This window comes from Salmo salar, chromosome ssa05, assembly GCF_905237065.1.
Source record: "Salmo salar chromosome ssa05, Ssal_v3.1, whole genome shotgun sequence".
Taxonomy (NCBI): Eukaryota; Metazoa; Chordata; class Actinopteri; order Salmoniformes; family Salmonidae; genus Salmo; species Salmo salar.
The window spans coordinates 39,671,214-39,694,051 of NC_059446.1; the positions used below are offsets into that span (position 1 = coordinate 39,671,214).

At 43.4% G+C, this 22,838-nt stretch overlaps 1 protein-coding gene across 2 annotated transcripts in view; it reads left to right on the top strand.

The window, feature by feature from the left end:
* LOC106604848 (platelet-derived growth factor receptor beta-like) overlaps positions 1-22,838 on the top strand; it is a 59,305-nt gene that overhangs the window by 33,309 nt on the left and 3,158 nt on the right. The window contains exons 3-21 of one of the 2 annotated variants that reach the window (XM_014199903.2): positions 89-370; positions 865-1,122; positions 1,480-1,610; positions 3,930-4,095; positions 5,152-5,332; positions 5,731-5,846; positions 6,151-6,274; positions 6,549-6,757; positions 7,078-7,172; positions 7,305-7,437; positions 7,590-7,694; positions 7,793-7,903; positions 10,079-10,238; positions 12,095-12,261; positions 16,409-16,527; positions 19,669-19,791; positions 21,602-21,713; positions 22,251-22,350; positions 22,468-22,573. In XM_014199903.2, coding sequence (XP_014055378.1) covers positions 89-370; positions 865-1,122; positions 1,480-1,610; positions 3,930-4,095; positions 5,152-5,332; positions 5,731-5,846; positions 6,151-6,274; positions 6,549-6,757; positions 7,078-7,172; positions 7,305-7,437; positions 7,590-7,694; positions 7,793-7,903; positions 10,079-10,238; positions 12,095-12,261; positions 16,409-16,527; positions 19,669-19,791; positions 21,602-21,713; positions 22,251-22,350; positions 22,468-22,573 — 2,798 coding nt within the window. The remainder of the gene's footprint in view (positions 1-88; positions 371-864; positions 1,123-1,479; positions 1,611-3,929; positions 4,096-5,151; positions 5,333-5,730; positions 5,847-6,150; positions 6,275-6,548; positions 6,758-7,077; positions 7,173-7,304; positions 7,438-7,589; positions 7,695-7,792; positions 7,904-10,078; positions 10,239-12,094; positions 12,262-16,408; positions 16,528-19,668; positions 19,792-21,601; positions 21,714-22,250; positions 22,351-22,467; positions 22,574-22,838) is intronic. The other variant, XM_014199904.2, reaches the window with a different exon arrangement.

The window sequence follows — 22,838 nt, forward strand, 5'->3', positions numbered from 1 at the left end:
TTATTGCTATCGTAACCTTTGACCCTTGACCTGGAGATCTAGCTATTTGATCCCAAACCTGACCTTTTCTTGTTTGTGTTGACTGCAGCTCTTTTACACTTCTGTCCTGAGTTCTGTTGCCTGGAGATCTCCCCTAGCAACAGTGAAGTCGTCATGGCAGCGGGTGACTCCATAATCATTACCTGTACCGGCTGGGGGACGGTCGAATGGAGGTTCAAGCGGGATGACAATGTTCCCTATTTTGGAGTGGAGAACCAGAACACGACCAGTGTTCTCATTCTGGACAATGTGACATGGAGCCAAACGGGAGTATATGTCTGTGCCGAGACTTGGACTGACAAGACTATAGAGGTGGCAGTCTTTGTGCCAGGTGAGAACACTGTTATAATTTTAAAATTAGATTAAGATCACTTTATTGGTCAATTAGACACATGGTCCAACCAAAATTGTACTTCCGCTTTTAACACAACCCCACCTTTGGAGAGGTGCGCAGGGCTGCCACACTCGGCACCGTTGTAGTGGGGGTTAAGTGCCTTGCTCAAGGGTACAGCAGCATCTAGGATTTGACACCAGCAACCCTCCGGTTACTGTCTCGTCTCTAACTGCTAGGCTACCTGTCACCCCCTTTACACTCTGTCACAGCTATTGTACTTTTACAAAGATAGGCTAGGTTAGACAACTGTTATGTTCCCACTGCCCAGGCAAATATTGGATATTGTAACAGCGAACTCAGCTTATAGGCCTCCATATCTTGGTTCAATCATGATATAAAGTAAATATGTTTATTCCTCATATGGTGTGAAATGATTCCTCTTATTCTTCAAGTGATGCTAAGTCTTCCCGTCCCTCGCCTTCCTCATACAGACCCTGATGTGTGGTTCATTGAGAGTTTCCACGGCATGGTGACCAAGACCAGCGAGGAGGGCATCATCCCGTGTGTGGTCACCAACCCCCAGATCAACGTCACCCTCTACGAAAGAGACAGTGACATGCACCTGAAGGGGGTCTACATCCCAAGTGAGGGCTACAGGGCGCCCCTGGAGGACAGGACCTATGTGTGCCGAGGAGAGCTGAACGGGGAGGAGAAAGAGTCCCAGGCTTTCTACGTCTTCAGCATTGTTGGTGGGTACCTGGGCTGAGGCTGGGGCTGGGGTTCAGAGATAGGGCTGGGGATGTAACAATGAAGGAGACTAGAGAACGCTAGAGACCTAGCGTTACATGACATTCATTGTACTGTACAGGCCATGAACGTCATTGTTGATATGCATGTATGGATGTAACGAAGACAGTATTGCAAGGGTATCAATCTATGGTCTCAAGCTGTTGTATATCAGTGATATTGCTAAGTAAGCAATATGTTCTCTTTCACCTTGCGGTAATGTCAAAAAAATAACAAGGAACTCATTATCTCTATCCCTCTTTCCCTGACACCCTCCCTTTTCTTTCTTTTCTTCGCTTTCCACACATTTCCCGTGTTAGTTCCGGAGATGATCGACGCCTACATCAATGCGTCTAAGACGGTGCTGAAGCAGGGCGAGCCTCTTACAGTGAACTGCACGGTGCACGGAGTGGATTTGGTCTCCTTCTCCTGGGACTATCCCAATAGAGACGTGAGTGGGAGAGAAGAGAGGAGAACAGGCATAGAGTAAATTACATCAAGATGTCTGTGTAGCCACACCTAGATGTGTTAAATCCCCAGGAAATATAATTCATGACAGACATGGTTTTCATATCATCATTCATAATACACTATCTTTTTGGTGGTGAAAGTGTTTTACCTCTATGGGATCGGTGTCCCTATACCGGGACGGTTGAGCTAACGTGCGCTAATGCGATTAGCAGGTTTTTGTAAGTAACAGCAAACTTTCCAGGACATATGTCTTCTATGGGCAGAAAGCTGAAATTCTTGTTAATCTAACTACAGTAGCTATTACAGTGAAAAAATACCATGCTATTGTTTGAGGAGAGTGCACAACAACAACAAACTTTATCACGGCAACTGGTTTGATACATTCATATCTGAAGGTAAATAATGTACTTACATTCAGTAATCTTGCTCTGATTTGTCATCCTGAGGGTCCCAGAGATAAAATGTAGCATAGTTTTGTTTGATAAAATCAATTTTTATATTAAAATGTAGGAACTGGGTTCTACAGTTTGAACCCCTGCTGTCTCTGGCTCCACACCCACCCCGCCCGGCCATCTAGATGTGTGAAAGTTAGTGTAATAGCTAATGATCCATCATGTATGACATTCCTGGGAGTGTTTTAACTTTTTTTGTAAAATGTTGTATTACCATATAATTTGTGTATGTTCTCTATAGTTATGTACTTGAAAATGTATCAATTCACCAATTCGGCACATTTAGGCAGACTTGATACAAAATATTGTCCAGTATTGCAATGCTTCACTGGATCAATCTAAAACTTTGCACACACAAGTGCCTAATCTGCAATATGATGTTATGGCCTTTCTCTTGCATTTCGAATATTTTTTTTGAAAACACATTTTTTTTGTTTGTATTATCTTTTACCAGATCTAATGTGTTATATTCTCCTACATTAATTTCACATTTCCACAAACTTCAAAGTGTTTACTTTGAAATGGTTTCAAGAATATGCATGTCCTTGCTTCAGGTCCTGAACTACAGGCAGTTAGATTTGGGTATGTCATTTTAGATGAAAACTTTTTTTTAAAGTGTAAGATCCTTAAAAACCTGTTTGGGATAGGGGTTCCACTAGCGGAACGTTTCGACAACATCCGGTGAAACTGCAGACCGCGAAAAAAAAAAAAAAGTATTACAAATATTTAACTTTCATACATTCACAAGTGCAATACACCAAATTAAATCCTAACTTCTTGTTAATCTAGCCACCGTGTCAGATTTCAAAAGGCTTTACGGCGAAAGCAAACCATGCTATTATCTGAGGACAGCACCCCATCAAACAAACACATGACAATCATAACTCAACCCACCAGGCGCGACGCAAAACTCAGAAATAACGATATAATTCATGCCTTACCTTTGAAGATCTTCTTCTGTTAGCACTCCAATATGTCCCATAAACATCATAAATGGTCCTTTTGTTCGATAAATTCCGTCATTATATCTCCAAAATGTCAATTTATTTGGCGCGTTTTATTCAGAAAAACACGGGTTCCAACTCGTGCAACATGACTACAAAATATCTAATAAATTACCTGTAATCTTGATCCAAACATTTCAAACAACTTTCCTAATACAACTTTAGGTCTTTTTTAACGTAAATAATCGATCAAATTTTAGACGGGATAAACTGTGTTCAATACAGGACGAAAACAAAGTGGAGCGAGCTTTCAGGTCGCCCGCCCCAACCACAAAAGTACACTACACTCGACCTTCGTTCTGAACAGCTATACTTCTTCATTACTCAAAAGAAAAACATCAACCAATTTCTAAAGACTGTTAACATCCAGTGGAAGCGATAGGAACTGCAAGCAAGTGCCTTAGAAATCTAGATCCACATAGAAAACCCATTGAAAACACTGTCACCTCAAAAAGAATCCTGGATGGTTTGTCCTCGGGGTTTCACCTGCCAAATAAGTTCTGTTATACTCACAGACATAATTTGAACAGTTTTAGAAACTTTAGAGTTTTCTATCCAAATCTACCAATTATATGCATATCCTAGCTTCTGGGCCTGAGTAGCAGGCAGTTTACTTTGGGCACACTTTTCATCCAGACATGAAAATACTGCCTCCTATCCCAAACAAGTTAAGAGGTTTGAAGGCCCTTGTGTTAGGATTTCACTGATAGATATACATGTGGATAAAATCAACACATCCTGTTAAACTTGTAGAATCTGATATTACTTAGTTTATATTTCCATAGCCTTCAATCAGAAGGAATACAAAATGTATGCACCCCTTTCCTCCCCTGTGTCTGTCAGGTGGACTCCATTGAGCCTCTGACTGACGTCCTGTCATCCCAGAAGATGCGCTCACGCCTCATAGTCTCCAAGGTGACGCTGGCCAACACAGGCCAGTATGCGTGTCATGTCCACGAGGGTGTCCAGGACCAGAGAGCCACAGCCAACGTCAACATCACCATCCTTGGTGAGAAGGAGACAGGAAGAGACTCTCTAAAAACAAACAATGACTGGATAGATTATTATTAAGGCAATTCTTTAAGACTGAAAGAGCATCACTCATAATATGAACCCCCATGCACTACGCGAGAGAGAGTTCTGTTAAAATAAACCACATGTAAATGTTTTTTTTATCATTTAGCTAGTGAACGTCTCTGAACATGCAAACACAACATCTGTGTTTTGTGTGAGATAGTCAATTAAAATAAAATAATATTGAATTATTATTTTTGATAACATTATGTGCAAAGTGTCCAATCTGAGAGATTTTGTCGACTCAGAATCAGCACTGTACCTTTACCTTTGAAGTCATTTCAAATAATTGAAATTCATTCAACTTAACTGCATCTAACAAGCTGCAAAATGAAAGTCAGCAGAAAGTTTTTTGAAGGGTAAACCCAACATTTTTCTCTTTCACCCTTTTTGAGGATTGGATGTAGCCAAAGACAGTGGTGCCTCTGTGAATGCTTACCCTATTCCCACTGAGTTGTGCTATATTTAGGCCACGGTAGTCAAACATGTATAAACTGCCTTCTTCATACAGCCAGGGCATGCATGTTGTAAGTCTTTCTCTCTACATGGCTCTGGGCCAATACTCTGGACAGCCCACTGGAAATGACAGATCCTCATTTCAGTCTCTAAACAGTTCAACCATTTGAATAGACAGCTTTGTAATCACCTCAGTCTACAATATGGACCCACTATACTTAGCAGCCATACTGTAAACACAGTGAATTACATTTAATACTCTTAAATAGTAGTTACGATAAAGGGGAAAAAAAGAACTTTTGATATCATAGCATATACGCTAGCATACTGGGCATCAGAAAGCATTGGCTGCAGATATGGATCAACAATTTAAAGGCATCTTCCCTTGCCCTGGGTGCCTGTCTGTTTCAGCTTCTCAACTCCCATTTGTCAAGCTATTTATTCCTTAACGCAGGCTACATGTTCTTGCAGAATGTTTACAGAGGTACTATACTTAATATGTGTTAACTAACTAATGACAACCTTCTTCTGTCAGAACAAGGATTCGTGGAGCTGAGGTCCATCCAGGATCGTAATGTCTCAGCCCAGCTGCACCAGAACGTAGAGCTGAGGGTGGAGATTGAAGCTTACCCCCCTCCACGTGTCCGCTGGACCAAAGATGATGCCACGGTCAATGGGGACAAAGTCGTAGTCACCACGCAGGAGCATGAGACCAGGTGAGACCACCTGGACGACGATCAATTCTAATCAATCTGGAGATTACATTTCTCAGATTAGATCAATAGAGTTTGTTCTATTTGTCGTTACATGAAAGTATAAAACAGATCAGGCAACCAGATTTACAATCCCACTTGTGTGGTATGCAATGCATTACGTTAGCGACTAATTGGGTAATTTACCCCTCAGAGATGGTCTTAGTCTGCCTCTGGTTCCTGCTGGGTGTTGGGTTACCTGCTGTCTAGGCTTTATCTGCTGTTGATTGATAGAGACTGGATGTCTCAGGAGGTTTTATGGTTTTAGCAATGTTGATGGGTTTATTAAGATAAACCCATTTTTACAGGATCAGTGAACCAACATTATAACTGTGTGGTTTTCCATTACCCCTCTATCTCAGGTACGTCAGCACGTTGACCCTGGTGAGGATCAGGACAGAACAGAAAGGCCTCTACACCGTTCACGTCGCCAACGGAGATGATACCAAGAAATTGACCTTTGATCTAGAGGTCAAAGGTGAGTCGCCTTTGCAACCAATGTAAACCAATGTGGTGTATATCAGTAGTCTGTTAAGTGGTTCCTTCTCCTCCTTTACCTTTTGTCATCAGCACTGATTTGAAAGAACTGCATCCACCATGGATGTAGCTCCATTGCTTTCACACTCCCTATGCTTTGAGATCAGTATAAATAAATGAGAGGCGATGATAATAAAAAGTAACTTAAGACTATTGAAATTCCACCCTGGCTCAACATATACCTACACTTATCATCTAGATTCATGGGATATGTCGTTCCTAATCCTGTACCCCTCTCTGTGTAGTCCCCCCTCAGATCACAGACCTGTCAGACCACCACCTCCCTGGGAAGAGGCATGCAGTGACCTGTGTGGCTGAGGGGGTACCTTCCCCCACCATCCAATGGTTCAGCTGTGACAGCATGCTCAAGTGGGTCATGTCATCATCATCATCATCACACTGTCAGTGTCTGGCATTCTGTCACACTCTGGACACTAGAGGGCAGACTTAGCTTGTTTCGTTTTAGTAATCGCAGTTAAACTGATATCAGGCCAGCTATGGGTTATCAGACAACTTCTATACCACAGTGCATTAGCTCACAGCATTTACCTCAGACACACCTGAGTAAAGGTAGCAGTAGTAGTTCACCTTCACTACTGTACTATTGAAACACCTGCAGTTATCATTATAACATCTGTCCCAGGTGCAGTAACCGGAGCACAGTGTGGCAGCCCCTAGTGTCAGACCCCGAGACCCTGAGCGTCCAGACCAACGTCAGCTTCAACGAGAGCCGTAAGGTGGGCCAGGTCCGCAGCCAGGTCATCTTCCACAAGCCCCAGCAGGTGAGCGTCCGCTGCGAGGCTAGCAACGAGAGAGGACTCCGCAGGAGGGACGTCAAACTGGTGTCCAGCAGTATGTATCTAAAGATAGAACCGAACAATGATGCTATTGCCATTATCTAAGAACAACATTTTATCGATGGGGATATTTGTATTTCGATGTGTATCTACCTAAGGGGTTGCATTTATCAAGCACATACTGTAACTAGACAGTCCTGGAGAGTTGCAGGGTGTACTGTGGAGGCTGTTGGTTCCAGTCCAGCACTAGCACACCTGATAAATAATAGTTTATGTATAAATAATGGTGTGAATGTTAATACTAGGAACAAATGTTCTCTGTGACTATGTCGACTATGTAATAGTTGGACGTTAATGTTCTGTGTTGTGTTCTAGCTTTTTTCTCCCAGGTGGCAGTGTTGGCTGCGGTTCTAGCCCTGGTAGTCATCGTCATCCTCTCCATCATCATCCTCATCGCTGTGTGGAGGAAGGTGAGACTACACAAAGACACAATGAACAATGTTAAAACAACAATGCAAAATGGAGTACAATTACTAACTCACTCATGGTATCTCAATGTGCCTGAGTGATTGGGTAACTCTTACTCTTGTGTGTTGCCTCAGAAGCCTCGCTATGAGATCAGGTGGAAGGTGATCGAGTCAGTGAGTCTGGACGGACATGAGTACATCTACGTTGACCCCATCCATCTGCCCTATGACCTTGCCTGGGAGATGCCCCGAGACAGCCTGGTGCTGGGTAAGGACCAGGAACCATGGGGGAAGGGGGTGCCAATGATGTCTATGGGGCTACCCCCAGTCTTTATTTGATAGTGTATTTAATAGAGACAGATATAAGTTACTGTTCATATTGACTTTTCTGATTTGGGCAATGTTTGTGTTGTGTTCCAGGTCGTACTCTTGGGTCCGGAGCATTCGGCAGGGTGGTCGAAGCAACCGCGTATGGTCTCGGTCATTCCCAGTCCAGCACGAAAGTGGCAGTGAAAATGCTCAAATGTAAGTGAGAACAATCATCTTCAGCATAGAGATAGTTTTAAGCCTGTATGCCAGTCTGTTTCATGCTTTAGTTCTCTGACCTCTGACCACTCCTCCAGCCACGGCTAGGAGGAGTGAGACCCAGGCTCTAATGTCAGAGCTGAAGATCATGAGCCACCTGGGGCCTCACCTCAACATTGTCAACCTGCTGGGGGCCTGCACCAAACAGGGTGAGCCCTGCCCCCGTCACCACAGCAACAATCACAAGCTCACAACCTAATGTCATTAGTCTCTGAAATCCCAGACCTAGGACAACAGCATGTACAGTGGCTTGCGAAAGTATTCACCCCCTGTCACCCCCTGACCATAGAGAGCTCTTATTTTCTATGGTAGAGTAGGTGGGGGGGGGGGGGGGTTGTTATCTAGTTTATTTAGTTCTATGTTGTTTTGGTTCTAGTTTATTTTTTCTATGTTGGGATTTTTGTATGATCCCCAATTAGAGGCAGCTGGTCATTGTTGTCTCTAATTGGGGATCATATTTAAGTAGTTGTTTTTCCCACCTGTGTTTGTGGGAGATTATTTTTAGTTAGTGCATGTTGCACCTCTTTCGTCACGGTTTGTGTTTTGTTTGTAGTTTATTGTTTGTTTTGCAAAGTTTCACATTAAAATAAAAGATGTGGAACGATACCCACGCTGCGCTTTGGTCTCCCTACGACGAACGTGACAGAATCTCCTACCACCAGAGGACCAAGCAGCGTGGCCAGGAGTGGACATGGGAGGAGATCCTGGATGGCAAGGGGCCCTGGACGCAGATTTGGGAATATCGGCGTCCAAGGGAGGAGATAGAGGAACGGCGACGATACGAGGAATTAGCACGGCAACGACGGAAACCCAAGAGGCAGCTCAAAAGATTGTTAGGGGGGGGTGGGGGGCACACAGGGAGATTGGCGGAGTCAGGGTTTAGACCTGAGCCAACTCCCCGTGCTTACTGTGGGGAGCGGGAGCGTGTGACAAGTCAGGCACTGTGTTATGCAGTGATGCGCACTGTATCTCCAGTGCGCATTCATAGCCCGGTGCGCACTTTAGCCCGCATTTGCCGGGCTAAAGTGAGCATTCAGCCAGCACGGGTTGTGCCGGCTCAACGCTCCTGGTCTCCAGTACGCCTCCTTGGTCCAGGATATCCTGCGCCAGCTCTACGCACTGTGTCGCCAGTGCACATTCACAGCCCAGTTCATCCTGTGCCAGCACCCCGCACTTGCCGGGCTAAAGTGAGCGTTCAGCCAGGACGGGTTGTGCCAGCTCTACGCTCCAGACCTCCAGTGCGCCTCCACAGTTCAGTATATCCTGCACCGGTTCTACGCACCAGGTCTCCAGTGCGCCTCCACAGCCCAGTACGTCCTGTGCCTCCTCCTCGCACTCTCTCTGGAGTGCGTGTCCTCAGTCCAGTACGTGCTGTGCCTGCTCCCCGCACTCGCCCTGAAGTCCGTGTCACTAGTCCGGTGCCACCGGCTTAAAGTGGTCCTATGGACAGATATTCCAATCTCCACTGTGGAGCTTTGCAGCTCCTTCAGGGTTATCTTTGGTCTCTTTGTTGCCTTTTTGATAAATGCCCTCCTTGCCTGGTCTGTGAGTTTTGGTGGGCGGCCATCTCTTGGCAGGTTTGTTGTGGTGCCCTATTCTTTCCATTTTTCAAAAATGGATTTAATGGTGCTCCGTGGGATGTTCAACGTTTCTGATATTTTTATATGTCTCAACCCTGATCTGTACTTCTCCACAACTTTGGCCCTGACCTGTTTGGAGAGCTCCTTGGTCTTCATGGTGCCGCTTGCTTGGTGGTGCCCCTTGCTTAGTGGTGTTGCAAACTCTCGGGCCTTTCAGAACAGGTGTATATATACTGAGATCGTGTGACAGATCATGTGACACTTAGATTGCACACAGGTGGACTCTATTTAACTAATTATATGACTTCTGAAGGTAATTAGTTGTACCAGATCTTATTTAGGGGCTTCATAGGAAAGGGGGTGAATTCATATGCACGCACCACTTTTCCGGGTTTTTTGTTGTTGAATTTTTTCAAACAAGTTATTTTTTTCATTTCACTTCACCAATTTGGACTATTTTGTGTATGTCCATTACATGAAATCCAAATAAAAGTCAATTTAAATTACAGGTTGTAATGCAACAAAATAGGAAAAACACCAAGGGGGTGAATACTTATGCAAGGCACTGTATGCTGGAACATTGTTAGGCAGATGGGTTGCCTCCCACACTAAGGGGACTATAACATCATAGTTACAAACTTTTATTTTTACTAACCATGTAATTGTATGTGTAATACAATAGTTCACACAAATTCTTCCCCGATGAAGATAAAAATGTCCCTTTTGTGGCACCCAACCTCTCAGGCCCTCTCTACCTGGTGACAGAGTACTGTCGCTATGGAGACCTGGTGGACTACTTACACAAGAACAAGCACACGTTCCTGCAGTACTACCTTGAAAAGAACCAGGAGGACTCTGGCTGCCGCATCTCTGGAGGGAGCACTCCTCTCAGCCAGAGGAAAGGGTGAGAGCTACCTCTTCATCTGGGGGTCTGTCACGAGAATGTTCAATCCCATTGATAAGCTTTGACTAATCCCCAAGGTTTGTAAGACACTGGGTTAATAGTAATTAGGCAAAGACTCAGCTTATGCAAAAGGTTCGTACAGTTTATTCAGAGAACGTTCTGAAGTCCATTATTCAAAGATATTCATTTTATAACTTGCTTCTTCCTTACACACATACATCCACACAAACAGTAGATATCCTACGCACATACATACACACGAACAGTAGGTGGGATGTATCCCTCCCCAGAGTTCTCACCGCTGTTTATCACTACCCAGCACTGTCCATTCCATTCCCCTGAGATTAGAGGAACCTTGAAGTATTCCCTGTCCTATCATAAGTTTCTCAGAGTTCTAGCCAGGTCGAGCCAAACACAGTCTAATTGTTATTTTCTTAGGCACACACATACACACATACATTTCTCTTCCTCACAGGTCTCTACTAAACCTTATGGGACTTACGTTTAGTACTTTAATTATACATGCTACATAAACGAATAATCACTAATAGTTAGGTTTCAGGGTAGAATTATTTAATCATTACATTTAAACATATAAATCCTTTATCAGGGTCACTCAGGTCTTCATTTGGAAGATAAAGAAGAGGTTATATTGGCCAGTGCGTGGATCAAGTACAACCACATATGAATGGGAGAAAAAAGACATACACTACCATTCAAAAGTTTGGGGTCACTTAGAAATGTGCTTGTTTTTGAATGACAAGCACATTTTTTGCCCATTAAAATAACATAGAATTGATCAGAAATACAGTGTAGACACTGTAAATGTTGTAAATTATTATTGTAGCTGGAAACTGATGATTTATTATGGATATCTACATAGGCCTTCTTTAGAATAGTTGAGTATCTGGAGCATCAGCATTTGTGGGTTCGATTATAGGCTCAAAATGGCCAGAAACAAATAACTTTCTTCTGAAACTCGTCAGTCTGTTCTTGTTCTGAGAAATGAAGGCTATTCCATGAGAGAAATTGCCAAGAGACTGACGAGTTTCAGAAGAAAGTTCTTTGTTTCTGGCCATTTTGAGCCTGTAATTGAACCCACAAATGCTGATGCTCCAGATACTCTACAGAAGGCCAGTTTTATTGCTTCTTTAATCAGAGCACAGTTTTCAGCTGTGCTAACATAATTGCAAAAAGGTTTTCGAATGATCAATTAGCCTTTTAAAATGATAAACTTGGATTAGCTAACACAACGTGCCATTGGAACACAGGAGTGATGGTTGCTGATAATGGGCCTCTGTACGCCTATGTAGACATTCCATTCAAAATCAGCCGTTTCCAGCTACAATAGTCATTTACAACATTAACAATGTCTACACTGTATTTCTGATCAATTTGATGTTATTTTAATGGACAAAAAATGTGCTTTTCTTTCAAAAACAAGGACATTTCTAAGTGACCCCAAACTTTTGAACAGTAGTGTCCATATGTAGGATCTTAATTTGATCACCCTGTTGCAGGAGAACTTTTCTGCAAGGCAGGAAATGTAAACATGTTGTGTATTTGAGCTTTAAAAATGCTTCTGAAGTTGTCATTTCCACTTTGAAATTTCAGACTTGATTTTCATTTACAAAAAATTGATCAACCACAAAAATGTCCATTCATTATAATCCACATAATAATTTGCATTTCCTGCTGCTGCAGGGTTATTCCTGCTGTAGCAAACTACCTCAAATTTAGATCCTACATCTGTAGACATTCAATTACAAAATGAGGCCATAGAAACATAGAGATGACCATGCGTTTTTTTATTTTTCATTATACTTTACCCTAATGTGTCCCAAATATCTTGGCAGCTACGTGTCATTTGGCAGTGAGTGTGACGGTGGTTACATGGACATGAGTAAGGACGAGCCCACAGTGTACGTCCCCATGCAGGAGCTGAAAGACACCATCAAATACGCTGACATCCAGGCTTCTCCCTATGAGTCTCCCTATCAGCACGACCATTACCAGGAACAAGGTATAGAGTCCAAGAAATGCAGAGCCATAACAAAGCTCAAGCGTACTGTATACTTTGTATATTTTAGGTCTGTTATATGTCAAACATATGGGAAGCACATGAGAAGAGAAAGCGCAGGAGGATGGGTTAAGGACAGTTTAATTGTTTATTTGACCTACAGAGCCTCTATGTACACTGAGTGTACAAAACACTAAGGACACCTGCTCCTTCCATGACAGAGACTGACCAGTTGAATCCAGGTGAAAACTATGATCCCTTATTGATGTCACTTGTTAAATCCACTTCAATCAGTGTAGATGAAGGGGAGGAGACAGGTTAAAGACGGATTTTTAAGCCTTGAGACAACTGAGACATGGATTGTGTATGACATCAATAAGGGATCATAGCTTTCACCTGCATTCACCTGGTCAGCCGTCAAGGAAAGAGCAGGTGTTAAAATGGCGCCGAAGAGGATGGCTGACGTTTTACATGCCCGTAACCAATTGTGCTATTTTGTTCGTTTTTTGCGTTGTTTGGAACTTATTTTTTTTACTTATTTTGTACATAAAGTTGCTGCTACCGTCTCTTATGACCGAAAATAACTTCTGGACATCAGAACTGGGATTACTCACCACGAACTGGAAGAAGCTTTTTCCTGTAACGAGTCCAACGAGAAAGATATACTGCTCTCCCGGAACAGGCCCAAATCCCCGTCATATGCGTGAAGAAAAGATAGAGGAAAAGAGGATGCAGATTGGGCTGCCTTTTGAGAATCCGTAGGCGAGCGAGTAAACTCCCACTGCCATCAATTCTACTTGCTAACATGCAATCATTGGAAAATAAAACATTAAGAACTGTAATATCTTGTGTTTCACCGAGTCGCGGCTGAACGAGAACGCGGATAATATAGAGCTGATTTTCAATGCACCGGCAGAACAGAGAAGCCACGTCTGGTAAGACGAGGGGTGGGGGGTGTGAGTCTTTTTGTCAATAACAGCTGGTGCGCGATGTCTAATATTAAAGAAGTCTCGAGGTATTGCTCGTCTGAGGTAGAGTACCTCATGATAAGCTGTAGACCACACTGTCTGCCAAGAGAGTTCTCATCCATATTATTTGTAGCCGTCTATTTACCACCACAGACCGATGCTGGCACTAAGACCGCACTCAACCAACTCTATAAGGCCATAAGCAAACAAGAAAATGCTCACCCAGAGGCAGCGCTCCTAGTGGCTGGGGACTTTAATGCAGGCAAACTTAAATCAGTTTTACCACATTTTTACCAGCATGTCACATGTGCAACCAGAGGAAAAAAAACTCTAGACCACCTTTACTTCACACACAGAGATGCATACAAAGCTCTCCCCCGCCCTCCATTTGGCAAATCTGACCATAATTCTATCCTCCTGATTCCTGCTTACAAACAAAAACTAAAGCAGGAAGTACCAGTGACTCGCTCAATACGGAAGTGGTCAGATGAAGTGGATGCTACGCTACAGGACTGTTTTGCTAGCACAGACTGGAATATGTTCCGGGATTCATCCAATGGCATTGAGGAGTATACCACCTCCGTCATCGGCGTCATCAATAAGTGCATCGACAACGTCGTCCCCACAGTGACCGTACGTACATATTCCAACCAGAAGCCATGGATTACAGGCAACATCCACATCGAGCTAAAGGCTAGAGCTGCCGCTTTCAAGGAGCGGACACTAATCCGGACGCCTATAAGAAATCCCGCTATGCCCTCAGATGACCTATCAAACAAGCAAAGTGTCAATACAGGATTAAGATTGAATCCTACTACACCGGCTCTGACGCTCATCCGATGTGGCAGGGCTTGAAAACTATTACAGACTACAAAAGGAAACCCAGACGCGAGCTGCTCAGTGATGCGTGCCTACCAGACGAGCTAAATGCCTTTAATGTTCACTTTGAGGCAAGCAACATTGAAGCATGCACGAGTTCACCAGGTGTCCTGGATGACTGTGTGATAACGCTCTCGGTAGCCGATGTGAGCAAGACCTTTAAGCATGTCAACATTCACAAAGCCGCGGTGCCAGATGGATTATCAGGAGCTGTAGTCTATTATCAGGAGTCTGTAATACCTACATGTTTCAAGCAGACCAACATAGTCCCTGTGCCCAAGGAAGTGAAGGTAACCTGCCTAAATAATTACCGCCCGTAGCACTCACATCGGTAGCCATGAAGTGCTTTGAAAGGCTGGTCATGGCTCACATCAACAGCATCCTCCCAGATACCCTAAACCCACTCTAATTCGCATACCACCGCAACAGATTCACAGATGACGCAATCTTAATCGCCCTCCACACTGCCCTTTCCCAGCTGGACCAAAGGAACACCTATGTGAAAATGTTGTTTATTGACTACAGCTCAGCGTTCAACACCATAGTGCCCACGAAGCTCATCACTAAGCTAAGGACCCTGGGACTAAACACCTCCCTCTGCAACTGGATCCTGGACTTTCTGACGGGCCGCCCCCAGCTGGTAAGGGTAGGCAACAACACGTCTGCCACGCTGATCCTCAACAGTGGGGCCCCTCAGGATGTGTACTTAGTCCCCTCCTGTACTCCCTGTTCACCCATGACTGCATGGCCAAAAAACGACCAAAACCATCATTAAGTTTGCTGACGACACAACAGTGGTAGGCCTGATCACCGACAATGATGAGACAGCCTATAGGGTGGAGGTCAGAACTGGCAGTGTGGTGCCAGGACAACAACCTCTCCCTCAATGTGAGCAAGACAAAGGAGCTGTTCGTGGACAACAGGAAAAGGAGGGCCGAACAGGCCCCCATTAACATCAACGCAGTCATAGTGGAGCGTGTCGATAGTTTCAAGTTCTCTGGTGTCCAAATCACCAACGATCTATCATGGTCCAAACACACCAAGACTGTCGTGAAGAGGCCATAACAAAAGCTTTTCCCCCTCAGGAGACTGAAAAGATTTGGCATGGGTCCCCAGATCCTCAAAAACTTCTACAGCTGCACCATCTAGAGCATTGTGACCGGTTTCATCACCGCCTGGTATGGCAACTGCTCGGCATCTGACCATAAGGCGCTACAGAGGGTAGTGCGTACGGCCCAGTACATCACTGGGGCTTAGCTTCCTGCAACCCAGGACCTATATAATAGGTGGTGTCAGAGGAAAGCCCATAAAATTGCCAGAGTGTCACGTCCTGACCAGTAAAAGTGGTTATTTGTCATTGTAGTTTGGTCAGGGTGTGGCAGGGGGTGTTTGTTTTTGGTTTAGGTTCTATGTTTAAATCTAGTTTTCTATTTCTATATTGGATTTTTGGTAGGACCTCCAATTAGAGGCAGCTGGTTGTCGTTGTCTCTAATTGGAGGCAATATTTAGTTGAGGTTTGTTTCACTTGTGTTTTGTAGGTGGTTATTTACTGTATAGCCTGTGTGCCTTATGGAACTGTTTTCGTCGTACATTTATTTTGTTTAAGTGTTATCTTTAAATAAATTAAGTATGAGCACTTTACCCGCTGCGCCTTGGTCCTATCCTTACGACGCCTATGACACAGAGACTCCAGTCACCCAAGTCATGGACTGTTATTTTTCTGCTACCGTACGGCAAGCGGTGCCGGAGTGCCAAGTCTAGGACCAAAAGGCTCCTTAACAGCTTCTACCCCCAAGCCATAAGACTGCTGAACAATTAATCAAATGGCCACTGGACTATTACATTGACCCCCCCCCCCCCTCCATTTGTTTTGTACACTGCTGCTACTCGCTATTTATTATCTATGCATATTCACTTCACACCTACCTACATGTACAAATTATATCTAACATGTACCCCCGCACACTGACTCGGTACCGGTACCTCCGTATATAGCCTCGTTATTGTTATGATATTGTGTTCCCTTTTATTATTTTAGTTTATTTGGTAAATATTTTCTTAACTCTTAAACTGCACTGTTGGGAAAGGGCTTGTATGTAAGCATTTCACGGTAAGGTCTACACTTGTTGTATTCGGCGGATGTGACAAATAAAGTTCGATTTTATTTTATTTGTTATTGATGTTTCGTACACTCAGTGTATACTGTCCATGTGTATCATCTGAACATCTATTCACCTTTACATTGTCTCTCTTTTTTACCTCGTTAATGAACCCTGCCATCCCTGTCTCTGCTCTCCCTCCAGACCAGACCATAATGGACCCTGCCCTGTTCATCAGTGACTCTACCACCCTCAGCTATACTGACCTCATCGGCTTCAGCTACCAGGTGGCCAAAGGCATGGAGTTCCTCGCCTCCAAGAACGTATGTAATGTTTTATTTACTCAGCCTTTACTAATTACATGGAATCTAAACTTTATTGATATATATTTATTTATCATTTACCCTTTAATGAGCCAGGCACAGTAATTACAGAGCTGTAGATATGGATATAGAATGTACTTCACCATCAATAGTTAATGTCCAGTCTGACCTTGGCTTCCTGTAACCCTGTTGTTTACATGGGCAATCAGCAGTTGAAACAATAACAAAGCATCTTCCCTGCCAATGTTTTGGTTAAAAGCTGATAGATGGGGCTGGAGAAATGTAACCACTCTCAAATAGACAGAGCTATGGATGCAACAGCTGATCCAAAATGACATATAAAATTAGTTTGACATGTACACTAAACAAAAATATTAACACAACATGTAAAGTGTTGGTCCCATGTTTCATGAGCTGAAATATAAGATCCCAGAAATGTTCCTTATGCACTAAAAGCGTATTTCTCTCAAATTTCATGCACACATTTGTTTACATCCCTGTTAGTGAGCATTTCTCCTTTTCCAAGATAATCTATCCACCTGGCAGGTGTTGCATATCAAGAAGCTGATGAAATAGCATGATCATTCCACAGGTGCAAATTGTACTGGGACAATAAAAGGCCACTTTAAAATTTGTAGTTTTGTCACAAAAGACAATGCCACAGATGTCTCAAGTCTTGAGGGAGCGTACAATAAGCATGCTGACTGCAGGAATGTCCAACAAAGCTGTTGCCAGAGAATTCAATGTTCATTTCTCTACCATAAGTCGCCTCCAACTTCGTTTTAGAGAAATTGGCAGTACATCGAACCGGCCTCAGAACCGCATACCACGTGTATGGCATTGTGTTTTAGCATGATTATGCACGGCCCCATGTCGCAAGGATTTGTACACAATTCCTGGAAACTGAAAAGGTCCCAATTCTTCCATGGCCTGCATACTCATCAGACATGTCACCCATTGAGCATGTTCGGGATGCCTTGGATCGACGTGTAGCGTGTTACATTTCCCGACAATATCCAGCAAATAAGCACAGCCATTGAAGAGGAGTGGGACAACATTCCACAGGCCACAATCAACAGCCTGATCAACTATATGTGAAGGAGATGTGTGGTGGTCACACCAAATACTGAATGGTTTTCTGATCCATGCCCCTACCTTTTTTTTAAGGTATCTGTGACCAACAGATACATATCTGTATTCCTAGTCATGTGAAATCCATAGATTAGGGCCTAATTTATTTATTTAATTTCATTGATTTACTTATATGAACTGTGCCTCAGTAAAATATTTGAGACACTCAGACATCATTTACAAACTAACATTTGTGTTTAGTGAGTCCTTCAGATCAGAACCAGTAGAGATGCCAGGTATGTTCTCTTGATAAGTGTGTGAATTGGCCCATTTTCCTGTCCTGCTAAGCATTCAAAATGTAATGAGTACTTTTGGGTGTCAGGGAAAATATATGGAGTAAAAAGTACATTATTTTCTTTAGGAATGTAATGAAGTAAAAGTTGTCAAAACTATAAATAGTAAAGTACAGATACACCCAAAAAGTACTTAAGTGGTACTTTAAAGTAATTTATACCACTGACAGAATCAGAATCCCATTTATTGTCCTACAATTGGAAAATCTTGGCACAGCTCACACAGGAATAACTAAAACAAATATGAAAACACAGAAGAAACAAACAACAGTGTTGGTTATGCTTACAGAGGACTGGGTGTTATCTATTCTCATGGCCTGAGGTCTGCCACTTAAACAGTTGTGGATCCAGCGAATGATGGTGGGAGATAAGTCCAGGTTACTGAGCTTCTGGATCATAATGTGTCGTTGGATGGTGTTGAAGGCATAGCTGAAACCCACGAACAGGATGTGTGCGTAATTCCCCATTCCTTCCAGGTGTTCCAGGAGCCTGTGCAGGCTGCAGACCACCGTGTCATCCGTTCCTCTCCCTGCTTTGTAACAAACTGGTAGGGATCAAGGGCGGAGTGAACGGTGGGTAGTAGTAGTAGGATGTTAAGAACCAGTCTTTCCAAGAATTTCATGATCAGTGACTTGAGAGCAACATGCCGGTTGAACTCAGTCGAGGTAGACTTTTTAGGAATGGGGACGATGGTAGATGTTTTCCATAGGGTGGGGATTGTGCCAGTGGATAGCAATAGGTGGAAGGCTGTGGAGGATGGGGCTGAGCTCAGAAGCTCAGGCTTTTGGGACTCGACACTTTATCCCGCCTGGCCTTGCACTTACTGTAGCTTTCCGCTGGTATACCGCCACCTCCTCCTCACTGAAGAGTGGGGCAGGGGAATCAGTAAAGTGGAGGGCATCCAGCAGGTTCTCACAGCTTCTGGATCATAGTGGGTATCAAAACGTGGGTATCAAAACATGAGAAGAAGTTTCTTTGTACTCCCTGACGAAGGCCATGCAGCCGAAACTTTGTTTCTATTGAACATGCCAAAAAAATGGCATTTTAATTAATTATATGAAGAGTGCCTTGGTCCTCCTTGCTTTTTGATAACCAATTTACCCCTTTTACCAAAGAGCACCTTCTGTCTACCAAAATCTACTTTTGTGTACCTTAGCAGCGCTTCCCTTCCTCCTCTTTTTTCTACATGACAAGAAGTTGTTGAGGTTGTTGGACAAGGCGAGTGGGTCATCATGGGCCGGCGGAGATGGTTTGTCAGAGTAGCCTGCCAACTTCCTGACTTTTTGAAAGACCTGCTTAGAAATCATATTGCTGTTTCCACCTCCACCTTGTCCTTGTATCTTAGTGTGGCTCGTTGGATGGCATGTTTGAGTGAGCTGTTCAGTTAGCGCAGGGACTGCATATCCCGATGGGAGAACGCAATCTTCTTCATCCGTAATGCGTTTTTGATCTTGCCATTAATCCATGGTTTGTCATTCGGAAATAACCTGGTGGTTCTCATGGGGATCACACGGTGTGTACAGAACTTGATACTGTCTGCTATTGTGGTAAGCATTTCACCAATGATGTTGTTGGGTATTACAGTAAAGCTCACGAGGCATATATACGTCCTACGCTTCAAGAATCAACGGGTACATAATATATCATACATTTTATTAGTCCAAAAATGAATGTAGCAACTGCAGATTGCCCCTTTTTAAAACCCTCTCCTCCCCAGTGTGTCCATCGTGACCTGGCCGCCAGGAACGTGTTGATCTGTGAGGGGAAACTGGTGAAGATCTGTGACTTTGGCCTAGCCAGAGACATCATGCACGATTCCAACTACATCTCCAAAGGCAGCGTGAGTGGCAGGCTCACTAAGGGTCACTCATACACATACAATGGGGGGAAAAAGTATTTGATCCCCTTCTGATTTTGTACGTTTTCCCACTGACAAAGAAAGGATCAGTCTATAATTTTAATGGTAGGTTTATTTGAACAGTGAGAGACAGAATAACAACAAAAATATCCAGAAAAACGCATGTCAGAAATTTTATAAATTGATTTGCATTTTAATGAGGGAAATAAGTATTTGTCCCCCTCTCAATCACAAAGATTTCTGGCTCCCAGGTGTCTTTTTATACAGGTAACGAGCTGAGATTATGAGCACACTCTTAAAGGGAGTGCTCCTAACCGCAGCTTGCTACCTGTAAAAAAGACACCTGTCCACAGAAGCAATCAGTCAATCAGATTCCAAACTCTCCACCATGGCAAAGACCAAAGAGCTCTCCAAGGATGTCAGGGACAAGATTGTAGACCTACACAAGGCTGGAATGGGCTACAAGACCATCGCCAAGCAGCTTGGTGAGAAGGTGACAACATTTGGTGCGATTATTCGCAAATGGAAGAAACACAGAAGAACTGTCAATATCCCTCGGCCTGGGGCTCCATGCAAGATCTCACCTCGTGGAGTTGCAATGATCATGAGAACGGTGAGGAATCAGCCCAGAACTACACGGGAGGATCTTGTCAATGATCTCAAGGCAGCTGGGACCATAGTCACCAAGAAAACAATTGGTAACACACTACGCCGTGAAGGACTGAAATCCCGCAGCGCCCGCATGGTCCCCCTGCTGTAGAATACATATACATGCCCGTCTGAAGTTTGCCAATGAACATCTGAATGACTCAGAGGACAACTGGTGAAAGTGTTGTGGTCAGATGAGACCAATATGGAGCTCTTTGGCATCAACTCAACTCGCCGTGTTTGGAGGAGGAGGAATGCTGCCTATGACCCCAAGAACACCATCTCCACCATCAAACATGGAGGTGGAAACATTATGCTTTGGGGGTGTTTTTCTGCTAAGGGGAAAGGACAACTTCACCGCATCAAAGGGACGATGGACGGGGCCATGTACCGTCAAATCTTGGGTGAGAACCTCCGTCCCTCAGCCAGGGCATTGAAAATGGGTCGTGGATGGGTATTCCAGCATGACAATGACCCAAAACACACGGCCAAGGCAACAAAGGAGTGGCTCAAGAAGAAGCACATTAATAAGGTCCTGGAGTGGCCTAGCCAGTCTCCAGGCCTTAATCTCATAGAAAATCTGTGGAGGGAGCTGAAGGTTTGAGTTGCCAAACATCAGCCTCGAAACCATAATGACTTGGAGAAGTTCTGCAAAGAGGAGTGGGACAAAATTCCTCCTGAGATGTGTGCAAACCTGGTGGCCAACTACAAGAAACGTCTGACCTCTGTGATTGCCAACAAGGGTTTTTCCACCAAGTACTAAGTCATGTTTTGCAGAGGGGTCAAATGCTTATTTCCCTCATTAAAATGCAAATAATTTTATAACATTTTTGACATGCGTTTGTCTGGATTATTTTGTTGTTATTCTGTCTCTCACTGTTCAAATAAACCTACTTTTAAAATGATAGACTGATCATTTCTTTGTCAGTGGGCAAACGTACAAAATCAGCAGGGGATCAAATACTTTTTCCCCCCACTGTATACATAAAATAAGACAAAGTTTGAACGATCACAGTAAAACACCATTTAAACACCATAAATTACAACTTTCAACCGACTTAAATTGTAAGCCATAACTGCTGCTGTAACCTACCTCTAAGTACCTGGCTGATGCTAACGTTCTCTCTAATTCTGGCCCTCTTAGACATTCCTGCCCCTGAAGTGGATGGCCCCAGAGAGTATCTTCCATAACCTGTACACAACCCTGAGTGACGTGTGGTCCTACGGCATCTTGCTCTGGGAGATCTTCACCCTTGGTACGTGGACGGGAAATGGAATCCATTCAATATTAACTGATAGAGTGAAGAGATTACTGTTTGATTAAATCGAAACAACCCATTAACTGGAATTCGTTCAGAAAGATCAGTCGAAGCATGAGCGGTTTGATGACCTCGTTTATTTAATGTATGTTAGTATAGAGGTTTCAAAAGGCTGTCAATACCGTGTTTAAACAGACAGGCAGTAAAGTTGTCTTAAGAGGACAAGACAATCAGCTTGTCTAATCCTGAGTCTATTTAGGGTCAGATGAGGTTTTGTTATTAGCTACAGTCTGGGTTTATTATCAATTAATTTTAGGATTTTTACAAATGCTTTTGGAACTGCTGTGACAAGAAGAGTACCAATTGAGAAGTGATTAATTTAGCGTGAAACAGCGTGAACAATGTTTTTCGTGGGAAACCAAATACAGCATGAGTCTTGTTTCATTCGAGATTTGAGAACTTTTAGACACTGCTGATTCAGCATGACTTAAACAGATCAGCCTTTAAATACTTGAATGGTTGATCTTTTAACAGGAGGAACCCCTTACCCTGACCTTCCCATGAATGAGCTGTTTTACAGTGCCTTAAAGAGAGGCTATCGCATGGCCAAACCTAACCACGCCACAGACGAAGTGTAAGTCTCTACCATCACTCTCAAACATCTCTCTCTAATCATGTCTTCTGTCAGTTTTCTTTTTTAGTGACATGTTCAGTTAAAGTGTTCAACTAAGGAAGTAAATATGTCCTCCAGTTATGAAGTGATGCAGAAGTGCTGGGATGAGAAGCATGAGAAGAGGCCAGAGTTCTCCTTTCTGGTGCACACCATGGGGAACATGCTCACTGACAGCTATAAAAAGGTATCCTATTAATATAGGGTTTTTCCCTTTACACAATGCATCTGAGGACCAACAGTATTTCCACATCCATCTATGAAACGATCACATTTTTTGCAAAATGCAAAATCCATCATACGGGGATGATTTCTGTATTTTGAAAGTTACATATCTTAAAAACCTGATTACTGACAAGTAAAATATTTTGGGACTATGTCCAGAAAGGACAAATGAAACAAATACCAAAATATAGTTTTTGGGTGGAGTTTTCCTTTAAGTGTGTTTTGAC